The sequence below is a fragment of the Hyla sarda genome, chromosome 1, assembly GCF_029499605.1.
Source record: "Hyla sarda isolate aHylSar1 chromosome 1, aHylSar1.hap1, whole genome shotgun sequence".
In the NCBI taxonomy this organism is placed as follows: domain Eukaryota; kingdom Metazoa; phylum Chordata; class Amphibia; order Anura; family Hylidae; genus Hyla; species Hyla sarda.
This window is the reverse complement of record NC_079189.1, coordinates 333898640-333911489: the sequence shown is the minus strand read 5'-3', so window position 1 is coordinate 333911489 and position 12850 is coordinate 333898640. Positions and strand designations below refer to the sequence as shown.

At 45.9% G+C, this 12850-nt stretch overlaps 1 protein-coding gene across 3 annotated transcripts in view; it reads right to left on the bottom strand.

Moving 5' to 3' along the window:
• ADAMTSL1 (ADAMTS like 1) overlaps positions 1-12850 on the bottom strand; it is a 956942-nt gene that overhangs the window by 103125 nt on the left and 840967 nt on the right. For all 3 annotated transcript variants that reach the window (XM_056519753.1, XM_056519743.1, XM_056519759.1), the window contains one exon: positions 11931-12060. In XM_056519753.1, the coding sequence (XP_056375728.1) occupies positions 11931-12060 (130 nt within the window). The remainder of the gene's footprint in view (positions 1-11930; positions 12061-12850) is intronic.

Sequence of the window (12850 nt, the reverse complement as noted above, 5' to 3'; positions counted from 1 at the left end):
AAAATACAGTTTTATTTTATAAAATCCTGAGCAAAATTTGTTCATATCAATTTACACCAAGCTGTTTTCAATTGGCCAGCAGGTATTTGGTCATGAGATGTTATATGTTTTATATACCACATGTAGGTTTGCTTAAAGAGAAACTGACAGCCGGTTCATATTAGTGCCGATGACCCATTAGTAGCCAGAATTGCTAATATGTTATTGCCAGCTTTGCGCAATAGAGGTGGGACCCGACATTCCCAGAATCCCAGCCTCCATGCCAAGTCCATTGCATTAAGTCGGCAATTCTTATATTAGCAATTCCGATTAATAACCGGTGGATCCGGGTACGTTATATATCATTGTAATCCGGTTCCCCCACATTATAATGCTGTGTAATGGGTTTAGTGCGGGTAAACCGGCTGTCAGTTTTGCTTTAACTAATTAGTACAGTCATAAAAATTTGTAAAAACCTTATTGCAATCCCCAAAATTTGTATTTCAACAACCTGTAGTGTAGCCTTAGGACAAAATTGGGCCAAATGTTTTTAACAAGTGACAATTGTTACGCCGAGCGCTCCGGGTCCCCGCTCCTCCCCGGAGCGCTCGCTTCACTCTCCCCGCGGCAGCGCTCCGGTCACGTCCTCTGACCCGGGGCGCTGCGATTCCGCTGCCAGCCGGGATGCGATTCGCGATGCGGGTAGCGCCCGCTCGCGATGCGCACCCCGGCTCCCCTACCTGACTCGCTCTCCGTCTGTTCTGTCCCGGCGCGCGCGGCCCCGCTCCCTAGGGCGCGCGCGCGCCGGGTCTCTGCGATTTAAAGGGCCACTGCGCCGCTGATTGGCGCAGTGGTTCCAATTAGTGTTTACACCTGTGCACTTCCCTATATCACCTCACTTCCCCTTCACTCCCTCGCCGGATCTTGTTGCCTTAGTGCCAGTGAAAGCGTTCCTTGTGTGTTCCTTGCCTGTGTTTCCAGACCTTCTGCCGTTGCCCCTGACTACGATCCTTGCTGCCTGCCCCGACCTTCTGCTACGTCCGACCTTGCTTTTGCCTACTCCCTTGTACCGCGCCTATCTTCAGCAGCCAGAGAGGTGAGCCGTTGCTAGTGGATACGACCTGGTCACTACCGCCGCAGCAAGACCATCCCGCTTTGCGGCGGGCTCTGGTGAAAACCAGTAGTGGCTTAGAACCGGTCCACTAGCACGGTCCACGCCAATCCCTCTCTGGCACAGAGGATCCACTACCTGCCAGCCGGCATCGTGACAGTAGATCCGGCCATGGATCCCGCTGAAGTTCCTCTGCCAGTTGTCGCTGACCTCACCACGGTGGTCGCCCAGCAGTCACAACAGATAGCGCAACAAGGCCAACAGCTGTCTCAACTGACCGTTATGCTACAACAGTTACTACCACAGCTTCAGCAGTCATCTCCTCCGCCAGCTCCTGCACCTCCTCCGCAGCGAGTGGCCGCTCCTGGGATACGCTTATCCTTGCCGGATAAATTTGATGGGGACTCTAAGTTTTGCCGTGGCTTTCTTTCCCAATGTTCCCTGCATCTGGAGATGATGTCGGACCTGTTTCCCACTGAAAGGTCTAAGGTGGCTTTCGTAGTCAGCCTTCTGTCCGGAAAAGCCCTGTCATGGGCCACACCGCTCTGGGACCGCAATGACCCCGTCACTGCCTCTGTACACTCCTTCTTCTCGGAAATCCGAAGTGTCTTTGAGGAACCTGCCCGAGCCTCTTCTGCTGAGACTGCCCTGTTGAACCTGGTCCAGGGTAATTCTTCCGTTGGCGAGTATGCCGTACAATTCCGTACTCTTGCTTCAGAATTGTCCTGGAATAATGAGGCCCTCTGCGCGACCTTCAAAAAAGGCCTATCCAGCAACATTAAAGATGTTCTGGCCGCACGAGAAATTCCTGCTAATCTACATGAACTTATTCACCTAGCCACTCGCATTGACATGCGTTTTTCCGAAAGGCGTCAGGAACTCCGCCAAGATATGGACTCTGTTCGCACGAGGCGTTTCTTCTCCTCGGCTCCTCTCTCCTCTGGTCCCCTGCAATCTGTTCCTGTGCCTCCCGCCGTGGAGGCTATGCAGGTCGACCGGTCTCGCCTGACACCTCAAGAGAGGACACGACGCCGTATGGAGAACCTCTGCCTGTACTGTGCTAGTACCGAACACTTCCTGAGAGATTGTCCTATCCGTCCTCCCCGCCTGGAAAGACGTACGCTGACTCCGCACAAAGGTGAGACAGTCCTTGATGTCTACTCAGCTTCTCCACGTCTTACTGTGCCTGTGCGGATGTCTGCCTCTGCCTTCTCCTTCTCTACAGTGGCCTTCTTGGACTCTGGATCTGCAGGAAATTTTATTTTGGCCTCTCTCGTCAACAGGTTCAACATCCCGGTGACCAGTCTCGCCAGACCCCTCTACATCAATTGTGTAAATAATGAAAGATTGGACTGTACCATACGTTTCCGCACGGAGCCCCTTCTTATGAGCATCGGATCTCATCATGAGAGGATTGAACTTTTGGTCCTCCCCAATTGCACCTCGGAAATTCTCCTTGGACTTCCCTGGCTTCAACTTCATTCCCCTACCCTGGATTGGTCCACTGGGGAGATCAAGAGTTGGGGGTCCTCTTGTTCCAAGAACTGTCTAAAACCGGTTCCCAGTAACCCTTGCCGTAACTCTGTGGTTCCTCCAGTAACCGGTCTCCCTAAGGCCTATATGGACTTCGCGGATGTGTTCTGCAAAAAACAAGCTGAGACTCTACCTCCTCACAGGCCTTATGATTGCCCTATCGACCTCCTCCCGGGCACTACTCCACCCCGGGGCAGAATTTATCCTCTCTCTGCCCCAGAGACTCTTGCCATGTCCGAATACGTCCAGGAGAATCTAAAAAAGGGCTTTATCCGTAAATCCTCCTCTCCTGCCGGAGCCGGATTTTTCTTTGTGTCCAAAAAGGATGGCTCCCTACGTCCTTGCATTGACTACCGCGGTCTTAATAAAATCACGGTTAAGAACCGCTACCCCTTACCCCTCATCTCTGAACTCTTTGATCGCCTCCAAGGTGCCCACATCTTCACTAAATTGGACTTAAGAGGCGCCTATAACCTCATCCGCATCAGAGAGGGGGACGAGTGGAAAACGGCATTTAACACCAGAGATGGACACTTTGAGTATCTGGTCATGCCCTTTGGACTGTGCAACGCCCCTGCCGTCTTCCAAGACTTTGTCAATGAAATTTTTCGTGATCTGTTATACTCCTGTGTTGTTGTATATCTGGACGATATCCTAATTTTTTCTGCCAATCTAGAAGAACACCGCCAGCATGTCCGTATGGTTCTTCAGAGACTTCGTGACAACCAACTCTATGCCAAAATTGAGAAATGTCTGTTTGAATGCCAATCTCTTCCTTTTCTAGGATATTTGGTCTCTGGCCAGGGACTACAGATGGATCCAGACAAACTCTCTGCCGTCTTAGATTGGCCACGCCCCTCCGGACTCCGTGCCATCCAACGCTTTTTGGGGTTCGCCAATTATTACAGGCAATTTATTCCACATTTTTCTACCATTGTGGCTCCTATCGTGGCTTTAACCAAAAAAAATGCTGATCCCAAGTCCTGGCCTCCTCAAGCAGAAGACGCCTTTAAACGACTCAAGTCTGCCTTTTCTTCGGCTCCCGTCCTCTCCAGACCTGACCCTTCCAAACCCTTCCTATTGGAGGTTGATGCCTCCTCAGTGGGAGCTGGAGCTGTTCTTCTACAAAAAAATTCTTCCGGGCATGCTGTCACTTGTGGTTTTTTCTCTAGGACCTTCTCTCCAGCGGAGAGGAACTACTCCATCGGGGATCGAGAGCTTCTAGCCATTAAATTAGCACTTGAGGAATGGAGGCATCTGCTGGAGGGATCAAGTTCTCCTGTTATTATCTACACCGACCACAAGAACCTCTCCTACCTCCAGTCTGCCCAACGGCTGAATCCTCGCCAGGCCCGGTGGTCTCTGTTCTTTGCCCGATTTAATTTTGAGATTCACTTTCGTCCTGCCGATAAGAACATTAGGGCCGATGCTCTCTCTCGTTCCTCGGATGCCTCAGAAGTTGAACTCTCTCCGCAACACATCATTCCACCTGACTGCCTGATCTCCACTTCTCCTGCCTCCATCAGGCAGACTCCTCCAGGAAAGACCTTTGTTTCTCCTCGCCAACGCCTCGGAATCCTCAAATGGGGTCACTCCTCCCATCTCGCAGGTCATGCGGGTATCAAGAAATCTGTGCAACTCATCTCCCGCTTCTATTGGTGGCCGACTCTGGAGACGGATGTTGTGGACTTTGTGCGAGCCTGCACTATCTGTGCCCGGGATAAGACTCCTCGCCAGAAGCCCGCTGGTTTTCTTCATCCTCTGCCTGTCCCCGAACAGCCTTGGTCTCTGATTGGTATGGATTTTATTACTGATTTACCCCCTTCCCGTGGCAACACTGTTATTTGGGTGGTCGTTGATCGATTCTCCAAAATGGCACATTTCATCCCTCTTCCTGGTCTTCCTTCTGCGCCTCAGTTGGCTAAACAATTTTTTGTACACATTTTTCGTCTTCACGGATTGCCTACGCAGATTGTCTCGGATAGAGGCGTCCAATTCGTGTCTAAATTCTGGAGGGCTCTCTGTAAACAACTCAAGATTAAATTAAATTTTTCTTCTGCATATCATCCCCAGTCCAATGGACAAGTAGAAAGGATTAACCAGATCTTGGGTGATTATTTGCGACATTTTGTTTCCTCCCGCCAGGATGACTGGGCAGATCTCCTCCCATGGGCCGAATTCTCGTATAACTTCAGGGTCTCTGAGTCTTCCTCCAAATCCCCATTTTTCGTGGTGTACGGCCGTCACCCTCTTCCCCCCCTCCCTACTCCCTTGCCCTCTGGTCTGCCCGCTGTGGATGAAATTTCTCGTGACCTTTCCATCATATGGAGAGAGACCCAAAATTCTCTCTTACAGGCTTCATCACGCATGAAGAAGTTCGCGGATAAGAAAAGAAGAGCTCCCCCCGTTTTTTCCCCTGGAGACAAGGTATGGCTCTCCGCTAAATATGTCCGCTTCCGTGTCCCTAGCTACAAGTTGGGACCACGCTATCTTGGTCCTTTCAAAATTTTGTGTCAAATTAATCCTGTCTCTTATAAACTTCTTCTTCCTCCCTCTCTTCGTATCCCTAATGCCTTTCACGTCTCTCTTCTCAAACCACTCATCCTCAACCGTTTTTCTCCCAAGTCTGTTCCTCCCACTCCTGTTTCCGGCTCCTCGGACATCTTCTCGGTCAAAGAAATTTTAGCTGCCAAAAAGGTCAGAGGGAGAAATTTTTTTTTAGTGGACTTTGAGGGTTGTGGTCCTGAAGAGAGATCCTGGGAACCTGAGGACAACATCCTAGACAAAAGTCTGCTCCTCAGGTTCTCAGGCTCTAAGAAGAGGGGGAGACCCAAGGGGGGGGGTACTGTTACGCCGAGCGCTCCGGGTCCCCGCTCCTCCCCGGAGCGCTCGCTTCACTCTCCCCGCGGCAGCGCTCCGGTCACGTCCTCTGACCCGGGGCGCTGCGATTCCGCTGCCAGCCGGGATGCGATTCGCGATGCGGGTAGCGCCCGCTCGCGATGCGCACCCCGGCTCCCCTACCTGACTCGCTCTCCGTCTGTTCTGTCCCGGCGCGCGCGGCCCCGCTCCCTAGGGCGCGCGCGCGCCGGGTCTCTGCGATTTAAAGGGCCACTGCGCCGCTGATTGGCGCAGTGGTTCCAATTAGTGTTTACACCTGTGCACTTCCCTATATCACCTCACTTCCCCTTCACTCCCTCGCCGGATCTTGTTGCCTTAGTGCCAGTGAAAGCGTTCCTTGTGTGTTCCTTGCCTGTGTTTCCAGACCTTCTGCCGTTGCCCCTGACTACGATCCTTGCTGCCTGCCCCGACCTTCTGCTACGTCCGACCTTGCTTTTGCCTACTCCCTTGTACCGCGCCTATCTTCAGCAGCCAGAGAGGTGAGCCGTTGCTAGTGGATACGACCTGGTCACTACCGCCGCAGCAAGACCATCCCGCTTTGCGGCGGGCTCTGGTGAAAACCAGTAGTGGCTTAGAACCGGTCCACTAGCACGGTCCACGCCAATCCCTCTCTGGCACAGAGGATCCACTACCTGCCAGCCGGCATCGTGACAACAATCTGGAAATGACCAAACGGAGGCAATCTAAAGGGGATGTCCATAAAGGATAACAACAAGGGTTTCACAAAGATTAGTTAAAGCATACCTGTCAGATCCAACAAAATAGTTTTTTTTAATATATCACTCAGTATCTAATCCTGACCATGTACATCTATTTTTATGTGTCTAACACCTTTATTTATTTTTATAATACACTTTAAATTTAGCTCACTAGTCTGAATTCCTCTCAAAGGGAGGGGGCGTGGCCTCACTGTGCAGGTCTCCGCACCCCTCCCTCAGTATGCTGTCTGCTCACATCTCCCCTAGCATTAGCAAAACTACAACTCCCAGCATGTCCTCACTGACAGTAGCGGGGCACAAACTGACAGTGGGAGGATTTTTCCTCTCCAGGTGTGAGCCCTGCGCTCACAGCTGTCAATCAAGGATGTCTGTCCATGACATAGGTGATGATGCAAGGACACAGCAGGACTAGTATGTGTCCAAGAAGGCAGGGGGGGCAGTTGTTTGACTGGCTTTTTCAGTATGAAATACTGAAAATGTTCTAATGAAAGCAATTGCAAAACCTATTGATTTTGCATGCTTTACAACATATCAAAAGTGTTTGTATCTGACAGTGCCCATTTAATTACAGGGTCTCTGCCTTCCACAAGGGTCTCCCATTCCCTCACACTGTAATTTGTGAAGAAAACAAGTGCTGAAATTGTCTGATATTCTGTCTAATGGGAAAATAATGCTGTCTAAGGGGAAAATAAGCATCATACAGTTTCATTGAAATCAATACTGTTTATGTAATGGTCAGATGTATTCATTCTCCAGATTGACTGATGCTTTTTGTAGTCTCTCTTAACCCTAGGTACAGTAAATGAGGGATCCCTCTATATTACTTCCGAATTCTGTATTTGTTGCTATTTGATTTATTAAAAAGATCTCACTTGATTATACACATCTCCGTATAGCGTGGACAGGGGTATGCGAACAATCACTTAGACCATTCATCTGCCCTTTACTCTTTTCATTCGCTGGTCGCACATGCCCCATTGCACAAGGCAATCTTGGGCTAACGAACAACAATTTAAAAAAATGTCAAAAGTGGGCATTCGCTTATTCTTTGGCTGATGGCTGTCCCTATTACACGGGCAAGTATTGGCTTGTTGAGATAATATTCATACAAAGTAATAAGGCCCAATGGGTGTACAATGGAAATGTAGATTGTTAGCTTCTGCAAAGGTGAAAGTAAAATGTCTGTTCTATAAACCAAGCTTCGGGCATTGCCCATTCAGTATAAAGGCAGCTAATAGAGGATAGATATTGCAGTTATCTTGACTATAAAAATAAGTTATAAAAACATTTTGCTGCCATTTAGGAAAACGTAGGCACTCCCCAGTCAATGTCAATTCTAGTAGTACATAAATACAATTTCTCTTATGCTTATTAAGTATATTTTCCTAGATATTCTGATCTCTAAAGAAGAGAAATGTATTTGTATAAAGTATAAACGAAAGAAGAAAGCAGGCATCTGGCTTCTATTTCTGACTTTATTTCCCCATCCCCTCACACATCTCACAAATTCTTTTCACACAGTAACCCATGCTGAGTGATTAAACCGCTGTGGTCTTCTATTTCTGTACATGGCAGATGACTGTTTATACACCGCAACCAAAAGCCTACTCCAATTGAAGCAATGTTTTCATACCGCCATTTTTGCTGAATAATGTTTTTTTTTATATTTTTTTTTATTGTACAACAAATTGTTGGCTGTATAAACAGTGTACACTATTTTAAAAAGTGTTTTGCAAATTAGGTGTTTCCCTAGTGCCCCCTGTAGGGGAATACCCTGTACATCAATGTCCCACCTACTGAAGAGCCTTGAATCCTGACTGGGAATATCAACCAAACCAGAGGCACCCACCTAAGTTCCTTGTTAGTAATGTATCAGTTTATTATTATAGACAGTGTATTGAGGTAAATTGACCTGTTCCTTTTAAAATATGCATTCTACATGATCTAGATGATATAAAATTATATCAGGGCTTTGAAAATCCTAATAGGAAGGAAACAGCAATATGGTAGAACAGTGGTAATCCAACATGACTTAACTAAAACCCTTAAAGGGGTACTCCGGTGGTCAACGTGTTTTTCCTTTTTTGACCCTATTTGTTTTGTTTAATTTCTATTCTTGTTGTTTAGGTGACTCTATTTCTGTTCTTTGTTGTCTTTTTATCCCCCACTTTGTTTTCCTATTTTTGCTTCTATTTCCTGTTTCTTGCTGTGCTGAAAACTACAAATCCCAGCATGCCACATGCCTTGCTGGTTTGGGGCGGCTCCTTTTTTTTTTTGATTGTTTGTTCGGCCCTTTACCCATCCTACTATTTTCCCGGGTCAGCCCCCTTATACACAGCACACTAATATAATCAGCCTTGGTTGGGATACACTGGCATACACACACAAAAGGGACTACAACTCCCAGCATGTGTCATTCAGGAGTCTACAGTCTGTGGTATAACACCAGCATGCTGCCTCTGTAGTCTCCTGGGGGTTGTAGTTCACCACACCTCTGTAGGGCATACACTAGTGTTTCCCAACCAGGGTGCCTCCAGGTGTTGCAAAACTACAACTCCCAGCATGCCCTGACAGCCTTTGGGCATGCTAGGAGTTGTAGTTTTGCAACAGCTGGAGGCCCACTGGTTGGGAAACACTGGTGTAACATGATGTGCATGCTGAATAGGCTAGAACAGTGTTTCCCAACCAGTGTGCCTCCAGCTGTTGCAAATCTACAACTCCCAGCATTCCCAAAGTCTGTCAGGGCATTCTGGGAGTTTAAGTTTTGCAACAGCTGGAGGCACACTGGTATGTAAACACTAGCATACACACACACACACACAACAGGGACTACAACTCCCAGCATGTGTCATTCAGGAGTCCCCCCTCCCCCTTCACATATAGAGATCATTCCCAGTATGAGATTTATTCCCCTGTAGTCCATACATCCCCAGCCCGTGCACCTTCTCATCCTCCCCTTCAGATAACACTTATCTTCTCTGTGAGGTCCTTCTCCTGTGCAGACCTGCGTCCTCAGTATACAGAGCAGGGGGAGGGGAGGTGAGGAGCTGTGAACTGAGCTGGATGAGATGAGGGGGCGTGGCTTATTTCTCTCATGCTCCACAACAGACTCAGAACTGTGGACAACAGTAAAAGAAAACCCTCTGAACTACAGAACTTCCTGCCCAACAAACAGGTAAGAAAAACACATACATGCTGCCAAAACATATAACACATGTATATTGCAAAAAAAATAAACTTATAAAGAAGATGCCATATAGTCAAAAAATTTACCACCGGAGTACCCCTTTAAGTATGTGCCTTTTTATAAATAGTATCTGGTTACTTCCAAATTCTTAATTCTTGTTTTACAGGAAAGATGCTCTCTTAAAGTGTCCCTGTCATTAATACATTTTTTTTTTTTACATTTAACAAGACATGTCAAATGTTTTGTTCAGTCAGGGTCTCATTGCTCTCAGGCAGCAACCAAAGGCAGCTTTAAAAAACAAAACAAAAAAAGAAAAACTGTACTGCTTCGGTGATGCTGCTCTTGGTCTCTGGTGCTCTCCTCTTCTAGGTGCTGGGGGTCAATATCTCAACTGCCATTCAGCCAATCCCTGGCTGCAGTGGTGTCCCGTCTCAGTCAGTGATTGGCTGAGCGGCAATATGACGTATAAGTCCAGCCCTGATCTCATCCATGCTCCTCTTTCTGTTTCTGTGGTCAGATATGTCATGTTTTGTTCAACCAATCAGCCGATAGCTGAGGCGGGACATCACTACCATTACCAGAAGCAGCAGGGGAGCGCATAGGGTATGTACAGCTTTGTTTTTTTACAGAAGACAATCTGGGCATCTTTCAAAACACTTCCCACCAGATAATTCCTTACTCTATGGTTCTCCTACACGTTACAGCTGAGCAGTGTGAAACCATACAGTGGGACACTTTGGGATTCTTCTAACAAGTAGAAATTATCTAGTAGGGAATTCCTTCAAGACCTGGTGTTAGTATTTCATGGGAAAGGTTTTCTTCTAAAACTGTATGTTTACATCTAGAGATGGCAGGGAGTTGAAAATGTGATGCATCAAATAGAAAAATCTTAATACTGATAACAGGACTGGTTTCAAGCGTATTTTGTGGTCATATTACAGCCAGACTGTGGGTCTTAGCTGAGCTGAACTAACAATCTTAGAAATATTTGATACTGTTTTTAGGTCATCAGACCCAGTAAACTATATTATATGAGGAATATTGATGGATAAAATGTCACTGTAAAAAATAAGAACCCAATGGAACATCTTTGGAGAGACCTGAAAATGGCTGTCCACCAACTGTCCCCTTCCAACCTGAGAGAACTTGAGAGGATCTGCAGGGAAGAATGGCAGAAAATCCCCAAATCCAAGTGTGTGAACCTCATCCCCAAGAATACTGGAGGCTGTAATCGCTGTCAAAGGGGCTTCAACTGAATACTTATCTCAATTGAATATTTAATGATTTAAGTATGAATGTTTTATTATTTAAGTATAAAGGTAGCCTTTTGAATTTGTATGTTTTTGTACTCTACTATATGTTTGCGAGTACTATGGATCAGCTAAAAAAAAAAAAAAAAAAACAGGCTATAAATCAGAAAAAGTAACATTTTCATTAGAGGTGCTGCATTCTACCACAATGTTGATCATGCTGAGAAAAGTTGTTAGATGTTGCTTATTTGCCACACAGTTCCCATTAATGGGCAAAAACTGTATAATATTAAACCATTTATATGCATGAGGTACTGCTTGCTAAAGTTGGAAAAATGTAGCAGTCATAGCACACTGTACTAAATTTCTTCCTTGTGGCAAACCTTTACGTAGGATGCACCCCTACTACAACATTACATATTACCCCCTTAAGCACACCCCAAAAAGAATACATTTCACACACCAGACAAACACCATAAATAAATACAGACTACCCCAAATCTGCTAGACAGATATACTGTTTAGGCACCAGACCAGACATCTTTTTTCTGACCCCAGTCCAGATCTAAACCCAATATACAGACCCCAAGCAGACCTTTATACAGACATCAGATTTAAAAAAAAGTTAGGCTACTGCACATCCATGACATTTGTGTGTGATAATAGCAAGGTCACCTGTCAGGGAGCAGAACTTTAAAATGCATTGCTTCATTGCCCACACCGAGCTGTGTCCTTTGACCAAACATTCAGCTATTAGCGGAGGAACAGTAAGGGACTTATTACACAGAAAATCAACCGAACAGAAAGATATTGCCCTTTGTGATAGGCCCAGAGATCAGCTGACGAACAAGCAAATTACCTATCACATTGTTTAGCAGGCTACAAAATCCTCAATTATCGACTGCACATCTCTCTGTGTAACAGAAGATGCCCAGCCAACAAATGGAGGCAGTAAAAATGGAGGCATGGACTCATGCTCATTGAGTCATGCAAAGGGTCTTTAAGAGTGCTAAACAACTTGATTACTGCTCGTAACCTGGCAGCAGTTGTCTGTCTGAAAGGATCTTAAGAGGTAAGTATGTGGAACACCTTCCTTTTCTGGAAGTCTTTTGGATATTGCCTACATGACAACTCTATGCCTTATATGGATTGCTGAACTAAAATACACAACTATTAATCTAAAATACACAACATATTTTCTGTACTTGTGCTCCAAACAATCTCATGAAATACATGCATTTAAGCAATCTTACCTTGGGGGGCATGCCTCCATATTGCATGACTTTAAGAGCGGAGGAGGACGTCTATTGGCCACACACAGGCTTTCTACTACTGTTGATCTAGTCTGTTTGTTCAAACAAACCACTACAGCTTCTTGCATACCTAAGGAAATATACAGAAACTTTAACTATTGCACAGTGGCACTAAATGAAAGAAAAAGTAAATAAATCTGAAATTTTTTTATTCAGTAGTCTTAAATGAAAAAGAAAAACTTTTGCCTGAAATCATAAACTGCAAATTAAGAGCACTTGGTAAACTACAGAGTGTGTGAGTGCTGAAATCCTAAAGTACAGGAAGACAGCTAAACACAAGACTGCTGCCGCTAAATCTGCATCAGTCCTGCCATGGCACAAGATAAATGATCCCCAGTGTGTGGGATAGCGAGTAGAAAGCAAAAAGAGAAAGTATAAGTTTCCATATTTTACCGAATTTTGGCAGTCAAGGCAACATAAACCAAAGCCAAGCTGAACTGAAAGGAAACTCTCTTGTGCCAACAAACCTCTACAAAACGTCACCTGATTTCATAACGGACCAATCTCTAACAGGGTAATTTAATGCAGGATGCAATGTGTGCCCTAAAAAAAGAGGTTTTGACATTTATATGTTTGGTTTTTAATCAGCAGGATATTTACTTACTTGAAGGGGAAGTTGGGAGACGTACATTTTTACATTGGCTGTAGTGCTACTATATTCCTTTCAACATTCAGCCAGAGATGAAAATCTGCTTCAGAACCATGTGTGTATTCAGGTGATGGAGCCTACTGTAGGTATGTTGGATGCTTTGTGAGTGTTGGCAAAGACAAGTTGGACAAATCTCATTAACTTTAGATATTCTCTACTTAAACGTATTGTACAGACTATAGCTTGGAGGGCCAAAATCTCCAGCTGTTAC